General features: G+C 44.4%; 1 protein-coding gene across 1 annotated transcript in view; it reads right to left on the minus strand.

Moving 5' to 3' along the window:
* The window catches only part of LOC137429512 (thrombospondin type-1 domain-containing protein 7A-like), a 665,061-nt gene that overhangs the window by 478,651 nt on the left and 166,713 nt on the right, over positions 1 to 19,697 (minus strand). Inside the window, exon 7 of the mRNA XM_068119458.2 lies at positions 6,806 to 7,015. Within this exon, the coding sequence (XP_067975559.2) occupies positions 6,806 to 7,015 (210 nt within the window). The remainder of the gene's footprint in view (positions 1 to 6,805; positions 7,016 to 19,697) is intronic.

Raw genomic sequence — 19,697 nt, forward strand, 5'->3', positions numbered from 1 at the left:
TAATGGTTATAACCTGTCCCTTTTCAAAAGGCAGGTTTTCCATTTCCTTAAAAACTTTACATTATTTTTCCTTCTCTTAACTTCTCTATTTCTTCAGTTATTTCTGTTTCATTTAAGGCCTGGTCTCGATGAGGACGATACAGTCTGTGACTGGAGCCTTTAACGAAAATAGAAGTGTCCGCACTGCAAACTGAGAGTCCACACTGTAGAGTGAGAGTGCATAACGCTGAGTGGGAGTCCACACTGTAGAGTGAGAGTGCATAACGCTGAGTGAGAGTCCACACTGAGGAGTGATATTCCATAATGCAGAGTGAGAGCCCTCACTGCAGAGTGAGAGTCCATAATGCAGATTGAGAGTCCACAATGAGGAGTGAGAGTCCATAATGCAAAATGAGAGTCCACATTGTGGAGTGATATTCCATAATGCAGAGTGAGAGCCCTCACTGCAGAGTGAGAGTCCATAATGCAGATTGAGAGTCCACACTGAGGAGTGAGAGTCCATAATGCAAAATGAGAGTCCACATTGTGGAGTGATATTCCATAATGCAGAGTGAGAGTCCACACTGAGGAGTGAGAGTCCATAATGCAGAATGAGAGTCCACATTGTGGAGTGATATTCCATAATGCAGAGTGAGAGTCCACACTGAGGAGTGAGAGTCCATAATGCAGAATGAGAGTCCACACTGAGGAGTGAGAGTCCATAATGCAGAGTGAGAGTCCATAATGCAGATTGAGAGTCCACACTGAGGAGTGAGAGTCCATAATGCAAAATGAGAGTCCACATTGTGGAGTGATATTCCATAATGCAGAGTGAGAGTCCACACTGAGGAGTGAGAGTCCATAATGCAAAATGAGAGTCCACATTGTGGAGTGATATTCCATAATGCAGAGTGAGAGTCCACACTGAGGAGTGAGAGTCCATAATGCAGAATGAGAGTCCACATTGTGGAGTGAGAGTCCATAATGCAGAATGAGAGTCCACATTGTGGAGTGAGAGTCCATAATGCGGATTGAGAGTCCACACTGAGGAGTGAGAGTCCATAATGCAGAATGAGAGTCCACATTGTGGAGTGAGAGTCCATAATGCAGAATGAGAGTCCACATTGTGGAGTGAGAGTCCATCATACAGAATGAGAGTCCACACTGCAGATTGATAGCAGATGACCCATGTACAGGATTTATTGAAGGCAGTACAAAGTTAAGATATGACATTTTAATGGCTATTAACCCCACAGCTTATCCAAGAGAGAAACGATATTTTTCACTTTACATTTCGTTTTTGAGTTGTCGATTTCCATTCATCAATTTGCATTCCCCAAACAGAGTTGAAGCTTGCCTTACAATTTGAATTCCAAGTTGAATTGAATGACAACAATCCAATGAAATGCAGAGTCACACTAATAGCACAAAGGCTGAACTGGCACTCTGCCCAAATTGAGAGCAATAGCTTAATGAAGACATTTCGAGATGAGGTAGCATTGGCTTATTATTTTACAGAATTTTTGAAAATGTTTATTTTCATTATAGAAGGGTTGATGTGCAAGAGAGTTGATGTACAAGGGAGGATGAAAAAAGGTAAAGGGACAATCAAAGGTGAAGCAGCACATACACAGGGTTAGGATATACATGCGTACACACAGCACATACTTAGGGTTAGGGTCAGGATATACATGCGTACACACAGCACATACACATTGGTTAGGGTTAGCACATACATGCGTACACACAGCACATACTTATGGTTAGGGTCAGGATATACATGCGTACACACAGCACATACTTAGGGTTAGGGTCAGGATATACATGCGTACACACAGCACATACACATTGGTTAGGGTTAGCACATACATGCGTACACACAGCACATACACAGGGTTAGGGTTAGCACATACATGCGTACAAACAGCACATACTTAGGGTTAGGGTCAGGATATACATGCGTACACACAGCACATACACATTGGTTGGGGTCAGGATATACATGCGTACACACAGCACATACACATTGGTTAGAGTTAGCACATACATGCGTACACACAGCACATACTTAGGGTTAGGGTCAGGATATACATGCGTACACACAGCACATACACATTGGTTAGGGTTAGCACATACATGCGTACACACAGCACATACACAGGGTTAGGGTTAGCACATACATGCGTACAAACAGCACATACTTAGGGTTAGGGTCAGGATATACATACGTACACACAGCACATACACATTGGTTGGGGTCAGGATATACATGCGTACACAAAGCACATACACAGGGTTAGGGTCAGGATATACATGCGTACACACAGCACATACACATTGGTTAGGGTCAGGATATACATGCGTACACACAGCACATACACATTGGTTAGGGTACACACACAGCGCATCCATAGAAAAACACATACAGACTGGACGAGAGAACAAGTGGGATGAGTGGCCAAGGAACATGGAAGCAGACAGGAAAAGTGCAGACGGAAAAGCAGAAGAGCTTTGGTGGGAATAGAAAAGTTTGGAGATTGGAATAGAGGCTAACGTGAAATGGCGATGGCTTGCCATTAGTATCAGAGAGAATAACACGATTGGAGGGATGCACTCGTATATTTATGCTTAAAATCTGGAGCTTGTTGTGAGCAATTTACATTCCTGTGTCTTAACCTAAGTTTTGATAACTTTACATTGTCTTAATTATATGTCCAAACATAAAGCCTGATAACAAAAAGCGTACCTCTGTGACGTCACAGAGTATTACATTTTCCCCCAAACAATGAGGGAAACCCCAGGTGCATTAAGACGTGGCTGTCCACACAGAAATTACTGAGGAATTCACCAAAGTTAAGCATTTGTTGCTTCATTGTGCACTTTTGTCATATACAGATGTAAATGAAAAATTTAACAACAACTACATATAGTAAATCTCAGTTTGTAAAATAAAAAAATAAAAAATTCTGAGTATACTTTCATTCCAATGCAAAGTTTAACGGCGTTTGGTCAGAACCTCCACAATCCAATCCTAATAAGATTTTCAGCTTGAAAGCCTTTGATATTCCTCTTCACCTTCATCAATGTCTCTAATCTCACTAGCCCATCCTCCCCTCCACACCGTGGGAGACGGGGTTTTGCAATCACGTGTGTGTGTGTGTGTGTGTTGCTGCCTGTCTGGGCCATAACTTTTTTACCATTTGAGTTTTGTCATCAAATTTTCAACAAAGCTTCATTATGAGAATGTGGAGAAGACAAATTAATAATTTGGCCAACAGGTCAAAATATAAAAGGTCAACGTCACATAAAATAGTCAATTTTCACCCAATTGACCTAAAATTTTAAGAATTTGCACATTGGGTCACTGAATTAGTTCACCACTCAAAAGCTAAAATCCAATTGTTTTTTTAGATCAAAAGGTCAAAGGTCAAGGTTGCATAGAATATCAATATGTCAGTAACCCGATATGACCAAATTCATTGTGTAACCTGCGTTCTGTCAATAAGGGCAAAAGGTAAAAGGACAAAGTTACAAAATTATCAATTTACATCTGATTGACTAGAAATTTGAGCAGGGTATGCATATTGGGTCGCCGAAGCCAAAATGCTATTGAGGTCAAAAGGTCATGGTCACCTAAATCGTCAATCTTTGTATCTTTAGCTATTTCCGTTATATTTAGCGTACAGAAGAAGAAGAAGTTCCAAATGAAAGCGGACACGGACACGGACAAATCGGACACCACTGCATTCGCAGAAGACCGGGTTTTGCAATCACTTCTGTGTTTGTGTCTGTGTGTGTGCGTGTGTGTGTGTGTGTGTGTGTGTGTGTGAGTCCAGAAATTTTAAACTAAGCTTAATGATGAGAACATGGAGAAGAAAAATTAAGAATTTGATCAAACGGCCACCCTCTCCCGGTGAAATTGCCAAAATCAAGACTCTATGCTCACCTTCACTCCTTCATTCCTCTTTTCTCCTGCCTCTGGAACAACCTCCCTCACTCTCTTCAATCCCACTCATCCCTCCATGTCTTTAAAACAGCTGTTCACCACCATCTCTTATCTTCGCCCATCCAAAACCTTGATCTTTTCCACCCCCGTTAATTCATCCCAGATCCACTTTTTTGAAATACCAACTTCTGTCCTGGAAGTCCTCGCAGTGTCCATATGTTTTATACCCCCGTCCCCACCCCCCCCCCCCCGCCTTCCCATGCCTCCTCCCCCCAAGCCCTCTCCCTCCCACCGATCTTCCGTTTTCCCTGTTCTCTGCTGTGTACTTGTGTGCTTCCCTCTCTCTACCCATCTTGTCTCCCGCTCCCTTTATTGGATGTGTTGTGTGTCCGTTTGTCTTTTTTGTGATTGATGTTAGCTCTTTCACGAGCCTCGATCTTGTATACAAGAAAAAACAAGTACAAAAAGTTTTAATTAAAACAAAAGCCGCGTCGATGTTACACAATGCCTAGATGCAGCTGTGCCTATAACGTCGATGTTATAGGCACAGGACATTCCTATTGATTCGATTACTTGATGTTATTTTTGTGCAAAGTGAAAATATATCTCGGCAATTTCCCGTGTGTGGCGACGAATTTTTAATATATCTCGGCATTTTCCCGTCTGTTATTTCAGGCGGTGTATGACTGACCATACCGCGATTGAAAAAATATATATCTCGGCAATTTCCCGTGTGTGGCGACACGTGAACCGACCTATGCTCCTCTCTCCACATTATTGTGACGACGTATAAATTAAATATTTCATCGTGACGATTGTCATCAAATGGACGAATTTTTAATATATCTTGGCATTTTCCCGTCTCTTATTTCAGGCGGTGTATGACTGACCATGCCGCAATTTAAACAAAATATATATATCTCGGCATTTTCCCGTCTCTTATTTCGGGCGGTGTATGACTGACCATGCCGCGATTTAAAAAAAAAAATCTCAATGGACTTGAAGTTACAGGCCTTTGAGAATTCATTTCGTTCTATAAAGGGCAACTTCCATCGGATTTTCTTCCCGTTTTTTTTCAACCGAGTCTAAAACTATGTTAGCGACTGTGAAAAATGAAATGATATATCGAATTTGTTTGAAATAAAACTGTGTGGGAGAGGAAGACACCACGGGCCTACAAAACAGGCCTCAAAGCTATGCGAGTTAATAAAATGGTGGATATTTGTTTATATGAAGCCTCTCCCACAATGGGTGGAGCTATGGTTCCCAGAATGGGTGGAGCTTTGAGGTTTTGCCTTCTCTGCAAGAACAAGAAGAACAAGAAGAAGAAGAAGAACAACAACAACAGCAGAGGGCACTCTATGAGCAGCGTCTGCGACGCGGCTAAAAAAGGTCAGCATCACATATAATGGTCAATTTTCATCCAAATGACCTGAAACTTTGCATATTGGGTCACTGAATAGGTTCACCAATCAAAAGCTAGAATCAAATTTTTTTAGATCAAAAGGTCAAAGGTGAAGATTGCATAAAATCATCAAATTTTTTTTTTTTTTTTTTTTTGCTGTTTCGGTCATGTTTAGCAAACAGAAGAAGAATAATACGTCTGATTTCAAAGCAGATGTGTGTGTCTGTGTGTCTGTGTGTCTGTGAAAAGGTAATTTGGTCTAAAGGTCAATAGGCTTTGCATTTTCAGAAGCTTTCTAATTTATTTGAATTCTTACTTTTCTTCTCATTTTCTTATTTGAAAGCAACACACTGTGTGGTGCTGGTGTAATTCTGACCAGACGTCAACCAAACATAGAAGATTATTTACACATTTAATGGAATTTTCCATATCCAGTGAATAATTCATGCAAAGCATGTTTCTAAATATAATAACCAAAAATTTCCTGATTTTGTTTTCTATTTACAATGACCAAAGGCCCATGCAGGAGCTTGTACTTAGATGAAGTTCAGGACTGGGGCATTAGGAGACGTCACTGTACTTTTATATGTATTACAGGGACACCAGTAGACAATCTGAAAATCAAAACAGAGATTAAAATCTGAAATCCGAGCATCCAAAATATGTGTTCAGCTGAGAACACAAAACATATCAAACTGAAAGTGCATAACAAAGAAAACAAGAAAAAGAGCAATCAGAGATTGCAAACACTTGCCAGGTTGTAATTTCAGTGGTTTTTAAGGCTTTTGTGTTAAAACAAATATGGCGACCGAAACAAGTGACCGATGACGTCATAATTATTATTTTTCCCACTAATTTATTCCTAGATGATGCTCAAGAAATTTTATCTTGATCGGATGACGTTTTGTGCTTGTCAAAATATGACGTCATAATGGAGGCACCTATGACATCATCATCATTCACAGATGTTATTCCACATGGAGAGTTCTTTACAATGAGCCATGTCTCAATTTTTTCTATTCAGCGCTTTCGGAGATATAGAGGTCCAAAGTTTTTCGGTTTTTCCTAGATGGCGGCCGAACCACGTGACCGATGACGTCATCATTATTTAAAAAATTATACAGGTGGAGTTGCACCTATGGTGAAAATTTCCTGGCAATCGGATCAACGGTTGCAGAGAAAATCATGTTTATTCTGTGCGGACAAACAAACAAACAGACAAACAAACAGACAGACAAACACACAGACAAACACACAGACAAACAGACAAACAAACGGACTCAAATGCAATACCCTCTCCTCGGGCGAGGGTAAAAAAGCGTTGTACACATAACACCCCAAAAAAGTGATCACCTCTATTGAAAAGTAGTGCTGATAGAGTTTATATATGAATGGAGAAGCTGACGGCTTGCTTATCATGTAGGATAAATAGAAACCTGTGCTTTTCCTCGATGATTTCTGGCCGTCTTTCTCACCGATTAGGCTGCGGCGCCTTGTGCTTGGCATGCCGCAGGTGGGCGGCGGAGGGCACGGGCTCCACGGAGACCAGGGGGAGAAGGTGCAGCGGTCGATCCCGGGGCAGGGCAAGCGACAAGGCCGGGAGACCGGGAGAGGTGCCAGGCTGGTAAGGACGAGGCAGGCATGTAGTTCGACCATTTCACCATCATCTCCTTGGCAGGACACATCTGCGGCAGAGACAATCTGGGTGACGTAAACACAGATTGAAAAGTTGAGCTTAGGAATAACTTCAGACAAATCGAGTTTGGGAAATGACTTTTCAGAATGAGTATTTTTGTGCCCATCTGAATTTACACTGAGGGTATTAGGAGTCATGAAAAATTGTGGATTGGTGTCATGTATAGACGAGACAAGGCAGGTCATCCCTTCCTGAACATTATAAATAAGCAACCTGTGAATTTATTACTTCGTGAGTGAAGCGAAAAGTGGGGTTAAGCAAATTGTCTCACTTTGTCTGTCTGTCTACAAATGTCAGTTTGTAATCGAGGAAGAACGTAATTTTAATTCAATGTTATATTTTGAACATGAATGGGAAAACGAACCTGTAGTTTAGCAGTTCTTTGGTTCTGAATTTGGAAAATTGTATGGAATGTCTTCCCCAAGCGAGGATGCACACAGAGGCTTCCCACATGGATAATTGTTTTTAATCTGTCTGTCTGGCTGGCAGTGAAACGAAATTGAAAATCATTCCGAACAGGAAACTTACTGTTTTTAGGGATGTCATGAAGGACACAAACAACAAGCATTAATAACAAATGTAACATGTTAAACTAGTAGAGAGCATACCTCCGCCTGGTTGGCCATATCACTCAATGGTGAAGAATCACTTTAAAAATTCTACAAGCTGGATCCGAATCCGGATCTTCACCAAAATGGAATCGATTCTTCCTTGTCACACACACAACCTGTCCAACAAGTTTCGTCCAAATCCGTCCATAACGTTTTGAGATCCGCTTTATATCGATCTTAGCCCGATCACTCAATGACGAAGAATCACTAAAAATCAAATAATTCGCATACGCGAATCCATATTCAGATCTTCACCAAAATCGTATCGATTCTTCCTTATCACACACACAACCTGTCCACCAAGTTTCGTCACCAAGTTTCGTCCAAATCCACCGATAACTTTCTGAGATATCCTGCTATGTATCATTTTTGCCCAATCTCCCAATGGTGAAGAATCACTTAAAAAATTCTAGTATCCGGATCCGAATGTGGATCTTCACGAAAATCTAATCATTTCGTCCTTGTGACATACGCTACATATCTGCTAAGGTTCGTCCGAATCCGTCCACAACTTTTTTAGATATTTTGTTCACAAACAAACAAACAAACAAACAAATGGACAAACAGACAGCGAAAAACATAACCTCCATCCCATTTTGGTTTCGGAGGTAATAAATAGCCTCGAGTGGTTGTGGAGGTTGTGGTTCAGACTACTGTTGATTTTGGAGGACCCCTTGAAAGCCCCCCTGATCGGAAATTGGAACATCTCAGACTGAACTAGAACGCCACTCAGTAGAGCGCATACTCCCACCGTGGGTCAAGTTGGAATAATACGTTTTGTTTAACATCCCCTCTGCCCAAAACAATAAATGAAAAAGAAAGTAGGCCCTGTCAGCGAATTTATTTTGATATATCTCGGAATTAGAGGAGAAAAACATCATTTAAGAATAAGAATAAAAGCTTTAATACAGTAAAACAGAAAAAATCTTTCCCAAAAAAATTCCTGGATCCGGAATAATATCCTGAGCTTCACCAAAAACTAATCAATTCTTCCTTATCCCAAGGGCAATCATCCCACCAACTGTCATCCAAATCCGTTCAGAACTTTTCCAGATATCCTGTTCACAAACACACGAACACACGAACATAGGAACACACATATGCACACACACACACACACGGACGGACGGACGGACACGATCGAATGCATTACTCCCTGGCGAGAGTAATGATCCTGCGGACGTTGGAGTAGAAGGATTTTCTCGGATTTCATAGTAATCGGTTGTTACATAAGGGACAAGAGGGGATCCAAAGTTTCAGGGGGTAATGCCCCCCTCAAACCCTGGAGCCCCCATGATCGAATTTGAAAAATACGAAAAATGAAAATGTAAAACCGAGCGATCCTGCGGATCATCGAGTCTAAGGGTTGTATCAGGTTTCAAAGCAATTGGTTGATAAATAAGGGACGAGTAGGGATCCAAAGTTTCAGGGGGTAACCACCAATGGGAGCACGTATGATCCAAAATCGGAAAATCGAAGCGTGAGCGATTGTGCGGGATACTGTCTTGTATTAATGTGTCAAGTTTCAGAACAATCAGTAGGTCAGGTGATAAGGGAGAAGTAGAAAAAATGGCAATCAGTTAACGGATGGACATACAGATATCCGGACATCCCGACCCATTTTACAAGTTAATCTATTCGGGAATAAGGTTTTTTTTCTACATGGCCAAAATTATGTAGACACCCGAACATCACAACCATATGTGCTCGTCGACATCTCATTACAAAATCATGGACATTAACATGGAGTTGTTCCCCCCCTTTGCTTCTAAAACACCCTCCGCTCTTCTAGGAAGGCTTCCACTAAATGTTGGAACATTACTGCGAGGATTTGCTTCCATTCAGCCACAAGAGCATTCGTGAGGTCGGGCACTGATTTTGGACGAATAGGCCTGGCTCGCAGTCGGCGTTCCAATTCATCCCAAAGGTGTTCGATGGGGTTGAGGTCAGGGCTCTGTGCACGCCAGTTTACATTGCACATGGTGGTCTTAGGCTTGTGTGTGGCTGCTCGGCCATGTAAACCCATTTCATGAAGTTCCCGACGAACAGTTGTTGTGCTGATGTTGCTTCCAGAGGCAGTTTGGAACTCGGTGGTGAGTGTTGCAACCGAGGACAGACGATTTTTACACACTACGCGCTTCAGCACTCGGCGGTCCCTTTCTGTGAGCTTGTGTGGCCTACCACCTCATGACTGAGCTGCTGTTGCTCCTTGACATTTCCACTTCATAATAATAGCACTTACAGTTGACCGGGGCAGCTCTAGCAGGGCAGAAATTTGACGAACTGACTTGTTGGAAAGGTGGCATCCGATGACGGTGCCACGTTGAAAGTCACTGAGCACTTCAGTACGGCCCATTCTATTGCCAATGTTTGTCTTTGGAGATTGTATGGTTGTGTGCTTTATTATATATACCTGTCAGCAATAAATGTGGCTGAAACAGCTGAATCCACTAATTATAATGGGTGTCCGCATACTTTTGGCCATGTAGTGTATATATATATATATATGTATAGTCATGTCCAAAACAGAAGGAGAATGTGTATAAAGAAACACAGGGGCAACACCATACCCCTGGTGCTCACCTGGTCGAATAAACAGTATACTGCACTGACGAAAGGTATTTTAAACCAATTTCAATGGTTTATAGAAGACAGGGCAGCAACAGCATGTAGAATCATACTAATATAATCATAAGACTTTAAACAAAAAACAAAAAAATACCTATTTTGGGGGGCAAGCCATGGCAAGCAAGCCCCATGGACCACCTTAGACCTCGATTTTTTAAATGCCAGGAACAAACTTTGGTACAATACAGGTGATTAAGGTTGTGGTCATGTTTCATCAGAATTGCATGTGGAGTTTCCGAGAAGAAAGCACATACCTATTTTGGGGGGCAATCTACCAAATCTACCAAAGACTACCAAAGAGGAAGATTTTTTTAATGCCGTGAACAAACTTTGATACAGCACGGGTGATGAAGGTTGTGGTGAAGTTTCATCGAAATAGTGTGTGTAGTTTCAGAGGAGAAAGCAAATATCTATTTTGGGGGGTCAAACCTGGATCCACTTTGACCCCCACGTAGACCCCTAAAGAGGCAGATTTTTTTTAATTGCCGTGAACAACCTTTAGTCACAACACAACAAATATCATTTGGGCCAAATTTGGTGGCAATCCCATCAGCGGTTTCGGAGAAGAAGTTTCAACTGTTTACGGATGGACAGATGGACGGACTGATGGACGGACGACGCGCCATCACATAAGCTCCCCAGAACTTCGTTCCAGGTGAGCTAAAAACAAACTTCTCAGAATGAAGAAAAATAAAATAAAAACAATCATGAGGCATGAACCGCAAAAGGAAGACTGTTTATGATTGCATGATACTGGAAAAGCTCAAAGGTGGCAGTGGTTTATTTGCCATGAAAAGAAAAAAAAAACATTTATTGTGTCAAAAAACCCCAAAAGTAAACAATAAAGTGAAGTACAAATTAATAATGAAAATAGCAAATTCCCGAGCTATGAAAAGCTGAAACTATTAGATGGCCTGGGCACACTGGGACACCGCTGACACTTCCCAGGCGGGTTTATGGTGAAATAAGGAAAAAGAGTACAAAGCTGACAGAGCAATGTGGCTTGGCTTCCCACTGGAAAATCCACTGCCTGCCATAAAAAACCGAAAAGCCACAGGGTGGTATGAAGTTAAAAGAACATCCAAGTTTACAATCAGCATAAAACAATTTTGAACTCTGCAAACAGAAAACATGGTGCGGCTTCAAGGCATCAGCACTGTTTGTGCAAATGTTTTTTTTTGTTTTTTTTTGTTGTTTTTTTTGTATACAAGATCGAGGCTCGTGAAAGAGCGAACATTAATCACACAGAAAGACAAACCGACACATAAAACATATAACATCGGGAGCGGTAGACAAGATGGGGAGAGAGGGGGAAGGACACAAACACAACATTTGAGAGCAGGGACCGAGAGACATGGAGACATCGAGAGATCTGAGAGAGGGCGAGGGCATTGGGGGCGGGGGGTCATGGGAAGGGGGCGGTGGGAGAGGTATAAAACATATGGACACTGCCAGGACTTCCAGGAAAGAAGTTGGAATTTCAAACAAGGTGGATCTGGGGTGAATTAGCGGGGGTAGAAAAGATCAAGGTTTTGGATGGGGGAAGATAAGAGATGGTGGTGAACAGCTGTTTTAAAGACCTGGAGGGAGGAGTGGGATTGAAGGGAGTGAGGGAGTTTGTTCCAGAGGCGGGAGAAAAGAGGAATGAAAGAGTGAAGGTGAGCAGAGAGCCGAGATTTCGGCAGTTTAACCATCAGAGGGTTGCTGGCAGATCTTGTGCGACCTGTAGGAATATTTGGGGGACAGAGCACAGAGAGAGCTGGGGGTGCAAGGCCGGAGAGGAGCCGGTAGAAGACAGAAAGACCACCTACCTGCCTGCGGTGAGTGAGTGAAAGGCCCTCAGAGATAGCTTCATCGCGGGAGATTCCAATAATTCTGAAAGCTTTGGTTTCAACAGCGTGAAGCCGAGCTAGGTGTGAGGCAGGAGCACCGGCCCATAGGGGAGAACAGTATTCCATTAAGCTGCGGATGAAAGCCTTGTATGTGGTGAGGAGCTCAGGTGTGCCGAGGAAGGACTTCGCACGACGGAGGATGCCCAGTCGGCGACTGGCTTTGGAGGCCAGCTTGGAAATGTGGTTTTCCCAAGAAAGATCATGGCAGATTGTGAGACCCAAAAGCTTGAGCGACAGAACTTCTTGGAGAGGATTGTTGAGAAAGTAGATGGGAGGGTTGTCCAGTCGATCTTTTCGGAGACACATAGTAAGAGTGTGAGATTTGTCAGGATTGAAAGACATGTTCCACTTGTTTGACCAGTCTGTGATTTTGTCCAAGTCTTCAGAGAGTGAGGAGGCTGCAGACTGCCGATCTGAGGGAAGAGGACTGGAGCGGCAGAGAGTGGAGTCATCAGCAAAGAGATAGAGAGGATTTTCAAGAGAGTCAGAGAGATCATTGATGAAGACCAGAAAAAGCACGGGGCCCAGAACACTGCCTTGGGGAACTCCAGCCTGAACAGGAAGAGGAGATGAGAGAAACCCATTCAGGGCCACACGTTGACGACGACTAGAGAGGAAGTCCGCCAGCCATGCGTGGAGATTTCCATGGATACCAAAGGAGGAGAGTTTGGTGAGCAGAGCGGGGTGCCAGACCGTGTCGAAGGCACGTGATATGTCGAGGGAGACAGCTCTAATTTCCTGTTTGGCATTGAGGACCTCCATCCATTGTTGAGACAGCAGAAGCAGCATGTCCAGAGTAGAGTGACCTGGTCTGAAACCAAATTGATGATCAGAGATCAAGCCATTGGAGAAGAGGAAAGATTTCATATCCGAAGCAATGATGGATTCCATGACTTTGCTGATAATTGGGAGAAGGCTGATTGGTCTGTAGTTGCTAGGATCTGTTTTTGCACCTTTTTTGTGCAAAGCGGTGATGTTGGCTGATTTCCAAGCAGATGGCAGTTGACCTTGAGCAAAAGAGAGGGTGAAGAGAACAGAGAGAGGGTGAGATAGAGCGGCAGAGCAGGATTTTTGGACCCGTGGGCTGATGCCGTCGGGTCCAGTTGCAGAATCAGAGTCGAGGGTTGACAGAAACTTTTCCACCTTGTCAGGAGGAAAGGACACGGAGTCCAGGAGCAGCAGGGTACAACTGGGTATGGTGGGTACAGAGAGGGATGGGTTTGGGACACAAGATTTAGAGGCAAACACAGAGTTGAGGCATTCAGCTTTTTCACGTGCGGAGTCAGCTGTGTAGCCGTTTGAGGTAAGGGAGGGGATGGAGGGGGAACAAACACCAGAAACGGATTTGACCAGACGCCACCAGGATTTGGAAGAGGGAGACAGATAAGAGAGTTCGGTCTTGAGAACGGAGAGATATTGTTTCCTGGCTCTCCTGAGGGTGGACACACACTTGTTTCGGGCTTTGTGAAAGGAAATGAGATTTCCTTCCGTTGGATTTGCTTTCCAGGAGACGAAGGCAAGTTGTTTCTGGGCAACAGCCTCACCACAAGAATCCGTGTACCATGGACGGGAGGAAGGGTATGACAACTGAAGACGAGATGGGATAAATCTGTGCATGAGAGAGAGCAATTTACTTTGGAAGAATTCCCAGGATGAGTTGATGTCAGAGGTGGTAGAGATGGGAGACCAGTCCAGATGATTGATGGCTGCTTGAAGACCGTGCCAGTTGGCCTGAGTGAAATGCCAGACTCGTCGACGCTGAGCAGGCTCCCCGAGGATGGTCAGAGAGATGTCCACTTTAACAAGGACATGATCAGATGATCCGATTGGAGCAGAAGAAGAGCAGCAGACATTTTCAGGGAAGTTAGTCATAACCAAGTCCAGAAGAGAAGATGTTCCGTTGACTGAGATCCGGGTCGGGAAATTGACAGATTGTGTCAGTCCCAGTGAGTCGCAGAAGTCCTTTGCTGAGGAGCCATGGCTGGTGAGAGAGGTACCCACACCCAGCCAACTGGCATGATGACAGTTGAAATCACCACATATGAGGAAGAGAGAGTTGGGATGAGTAGATAGAAGTTGGTCCATATTATCAGACAGCGAGATGTAGATGGAGTCATCACTGTTTAGTGGACGGTACAACACACATATGAACAAGAGGTGGGAGCGAAGGGGAAGCCGTAGCCAGAGGTATTCCTGGGGGTGAGGTGGAGAGAGTGCAGTGCAGGGCGAGTGAGGAAGAGAGTTTTTGATAAAGATAGCAACCCCACCTCCAGGATGAGGCTCAGGTCTATCATACCGGAGGAGGGAGTAGCCCAGGAGAGATACTAAGGAATCAGAGACATCATAAAGGAGGAAAGTTTCTGTTAAGCAGATCACGTCTGGTTTGACAGAAGCAACCTGTATGGAGAGATCAGTTCAGTTTGAACGAAGGCCCCGGATGTTTGAGGTCCATACCGTTAATGAAGAGGTATTGAAAACAACTTTGATCGTGAAATTCTCAACAAACTCCGTCCGTTGATTACCGACAGGTCTTCTCCTCTTGTTACATCCTTCAAGAGTTTGCTGTAGAAATAATGTTAATTAGTTGTGCAGGATTTGGATTCTGGACAAAATGAGTTTAAAAGTCGTGGTTGTGTTTGTGGTGTCTACAGGAAGGTATTGGGTGGATAAATAAAAAATGTATAGTCCTGGGGGTTCAGGGTTGGCGGATGACCCCATTTGCGTCTATGTAAAGGTGTATCGTGTAGCACCACTCACTGTGAGAGGGGGTGTTACAAGTTACACTAAAATACCACAATTTTGGTGGAATCATACTAAAATACGCCATTTGTGTCTGTCCGTCTGTCTGATGAATTTTTGACGCCAATACATTCCGTCCTTACTTATCCAATCTCAACCAAACTTAACAGGATGACCAAGGGTTACATAATGAAGGTTGAAGCGCATTCATTTCCCCCCCTCCCCAAGGGGGCTTTCTCCCCTGAGCGGGATTTCCCGCCATTGCCGTCAATGGTGTTGCGTGTTGAGGTGTATAGCCGTATTAAGTTAGCTTTATCGTGGCGTTTGTCCAAAGAAGAAGATTTATCGTGACGTTTTTCCAAAGACGCTTTGAATAACAAAATTAATGATAATCGCATATTGTTAATGTTATGACAAAACAATATTAATACTAATAATGTCCCACTTCCCCAAGGTGTTTTTCCTGCAGTGATAACGTGTATGAATAGCTTATAGCCGGCGAAGCCGGTGTTGTGAATGAACGCGTACGTATTATATTGAAAAGCCAGATTTTGCTGGATCCCTTGAGAATTTCGAAGCTTAGACGCACCAAATCGCTCAATGGAGGCCGCCATCTTGCGTATGCGGAAGTATGCATAACAAATTGAAAAAGTTCAATAGGAGTTTGTTTCACCCGTATTTTTTTGATTCACATTCTTATGCACCTCTAATTTGTAATTCAAATACATTAAGACCAACCTCGTTATCTTCAACGAAAATCGTCACCAAACACCGGAACCAATGAGATTCGAGCATTTGAATGCATAAAACAATTGCGAAAAAGTTCAATAGGAGTTTGTTTCACCCATCTTTGTTAGATTCACAATCTAATGCACCTCTAATTTGTAATTAAAATACGTTAAGACAAACCTCGTTATCTTCAACGAAAATCGTCACCAAACACCAGAACAAATGAGATTCGAGCATTTGAAAAAATATTTCAAAAAAGCTTATTACCGCGTTCCGGAGGCTGAAAACGGCGTCAAATATTCTAAAATTGCCGAAGAATTATTTATTAGAAATCTCGCGGCTGTAGGGGATAGTTTTTCACGGCCGGAAATATCCGAAGTTGAGACGGAATTCACCGAATTAATCAAGAAGGAAATTTGATAAATTTTAATCTCATCCAGAATGCAAATGGTGTCATTTTGAACTCGGTACAGTACCTACTGTAATGAAAATGTATCTAAGTTGAACCCAGGTGTGATGCTCTCTCTAACCACTGAGAGGCGTCTATAAGAACTCGGACGACTGCTGCTCTGGCACACTCCTGTGACAATTAATTCTAAGACATGTAGACTCGGATGGTGCGTATACGTAGATAATCTAGGCTTGCTTGCATTGATTGATATTACTGAACTTTCTTTATGATTCCATGATCCTGATATATATTGCATGATTGTATTCTGCAGGATATTGCCAGAGATCAAATTGTCATTAAACCTACCTACAGGACAATGTTGTGGATCTGATTTCCATTGCAATTAATGACAATTTGTCTTGCTGTCCAATCGAGAACAAGAGGCGAACGTGGGCGACATGGCGGGACACAGGATGATTCAGGTGCTGCAATTCGCAGCCGACCCACAAGCAGCGGACGCGGGAGCGGAACTGACACATTGGCTGAAGACCTTAGACAATCAATTCAAGGCCAAGGAAACCGCTGTCACTGATGAAACGAAATTAGAGGTGCTACAGACAAAAGTGCATCATAACATTTACCGGGCTATCGAACAGTGCGTGACATTCGATGCCGCGGTGACAGAGCTAAAGCGAATTTACATCAAGAAACGAAGCGCGGTTTATGCCCGGCACCTGCTCGCCATACGGAAACAACAGCCCACGGAGACCCTGGATCATTTCGCTCAAGAGCTACGGCGTCTGCTGACTGACAGTGCGCCGGCGGTACGTACACATGAACAAGTTTGCGATGATCTTGTACGCGATTCTTTCATCTCAGGACTCAGCTCCTCAATTGTCAGACAAAGACTTCTTGAAGAAGCCGACTTGATGCTCGCAGAAGCTCTACGGCTAGCTCACGTCTACACCCAAGCACGGGTACAAACCGACGCGTATGAACACCCATATGTCACTGCGGGGACATCTCGACAAGCTCGACCGGAGAGAGCTACCGCCGAGGACGCGGATGCAGCCACGGCATCTCTGCCGGAATCTCCGGCCGCTCCCGAGGAGGACCCTGAACCGGGCTTGACGGCCGCAGCAGCTGCCGGACCAAAGCCTGGACGTAACGCTACGTGCTATTTTTGCGGGAATCGACAACATCCCAGGTCTGTGTGCCCGGCTCGTGATGCGATATGTCATTTGTGCACAAAACCAGGCCATTTTGCAAAGGTTTGCCGAAAGGCGACACGGGGCAAACAAACTCGCTCGACAATGAATGTGCTTATCGCCGAGCCAGTGGGCCGAGCAAAGAGCGGGGCGCCCCTCTCGACTTTGATGAGAATCACACCTCCTCGTGGGCCCCTGGCTGCTCGCTTGACCTTGGTGGGATTCATCGCGCCGTCAAACCAAGTGGCGCAAACACGACAGAACGCGGTGCGACCGTCCTTGGCCGGCATCCGAACGTCTCATGTTGGCTTTGAAACTCCGCGCGTGACACGAGCGCCATCCGAAGACTGCTCGTACGAACTACAAGCTCCTGCTTCGGCGCGGAAAACTCTAGCTGGCTCTGAAACTCCGCTCGTGACACGAGCGACCTCCGGAGGCTGCACGTACGAACTACAAGCTACTGCGGCATGGAAAACTTTAGCTGGCGTTGGATCCACACGCGAGGCGTGATCGTCTCGCCTGGATGGCTCGATACCTGCAGGACCACCTGGCCTGGCTCGGGCTATTATCCCTCTTATGATCGAGGGAATTTTTGTTGGAGCTTTAATCGATGCAGGGTCTACTGATAGTTATGTTGATTATCGACTGGTGCAAAAACATGGATGGCCGATTATTGGGACAAGACGTCGGATCTTTATGGCCTCTCAAGGTCTTAGGCTCAGCACAAAAGGGGATTGTCGATTGAAGCTTGTGATAAAGGGACGAATATTTCCAGATGTGCATCTCATGGTCTTACCAGCATTATGTGCAGATGTTTTGCTAGGACATGATTTTCTTAAGCGACATGGATGGTTGAAATGGAATTTGGTGGCCCTGTCACGCTTGCTTCCGGTTCCGGAACTCCCGGTTCACTTCCGGTTCCTCGGGCGAGTGAGGCGTGCTTCGAGCTCTCCACGGCATCGAAGTTTGAGTGTTTTCCCATTCTTGTCTTTGTCAAATTTCCACTGGTTATTTTGCTGTGTACGTGTTATTGTGTGTTTCTAGTTGGTGTTGGTTTGTGGTTCGTGCAAACTTGTGTGTAGTTAATCGTTTTCTGAGTCGTACCTCGTGCGCGGCCTGGTGACTTGGGGCTTCCCTCCCCCAGTCGGTGTTTTGTCGGTTTGGGTTATTTCCTTCGCTGTATTGCTTGTTTCTTTTATTTTGTTTTCTCCCCCTCACCTCACCTCCCTAGACAAATAATTATATATTGATTCTTTCTCTCCTCCCGGACACGTGCTTGTTCGCTCTCCTCCTCGTCTCGGCTTGTGCCCCGCCCCCTGTATCTCGTTTTCTTCCGCCTCTGCTCCTTCTTTCTCAAATCCACGTTCTCGCTTGGAGACTTTTCCCGGATTGTTTTTTCATCGTTCTGTTTGGATATTGTTGGAATATGTTTAAACCGCAGCCGTGATGCTGACGCCCCCCCCCCCCCCCCCCCCAGAATTTACATGTTTTAAACGTTTCCCAGTGTGTACCCTGGTCAGAATAGGTACACCGTATCCCTGCGTGTCGTAAGAGACGACTAAGAGGGTTGGCGTCAGGAAGGGCATCCGGCCATAAAAACATTGCCTCAAAAAAGAGAACCATGACAATCACAAGTACATATGGGCAGGGTGCAGCCCAAAGTGGAGATCGGTTTCTGAGGTTTGGGACATGGAATGTGGGGACAATGACAGGGAGATCAGGAGAAGTGGTGGAAGTATTGGTCAGAAGAAGAGTGGACATATGTTGTGTGCAAGAGACGAGATGGAAGGGAAGTGGTGTGAGAATGGTGAAGGGTAGGCAGGGACAGAAATACAAGTTTGTGTGGCAAGGGTGCCCGGAGGGCATGAATGGTGTTGGTGTCCTGTTTTCTGAGGAGTTTGTAGACAGTGTGGTGAGTGTGACTAGAGTGACTGATAGGTTGATGATGGTGAAAATGATGATTGGAAAGCTCTTGGTGAACGTCATCTCGGGATATGCTCCGCAGGTTGGTCGAAGCGATGAAGAGAAGGACAAATTCTGGTGTGCGATAGAGCAGCTGATGGAAAACGTGAAAGATGAGGAAGTTGTTGTGGTGGGAGGAGACCTGAATGGACATGTGGGAAGGAGTATGGATGGTTTTGAGGGAGTTCATGGGGGTTACAGATATGGTGTGAGAAATGGAGAAGGCGAAAGGATTTTGGAGTTTGCTGATGGAGCTGATTTGTTGATTTGTAATACTCAGTTCCAGAAAGAGGACAATAAGCTTGTTACATACACGTCAGGTGGGTCGACGACAACCGTTGACTACCTGATGGTGCGTCGGCGAGATAGGGGGCACCTCCGGGACACAAAGGTGATCCCGGGGGAGGAGGCTGTTTCACAGCACCACTTGGTTGTCTGCGACATAAGGGTGAAAGGTGCGAGGAGAGCTCGGCGGGTGAAGTACCAACCGAGAATGAAGGTGTGGAGGTTG

Source organism: Myxine glutinosa, chromosome 6, assembly GCF_964187855.1.
Source record: "Myxine glutinosa chromosome 6, kmMyxGlut1.1, whole genome shotgun sequence".
Classification (NCBI taxonomy): Eukaryota; Metazoa; Chordata; class Myxini; order Myxiniformes; family Myxinidae; genus Myxine; species Myxine glutinosa.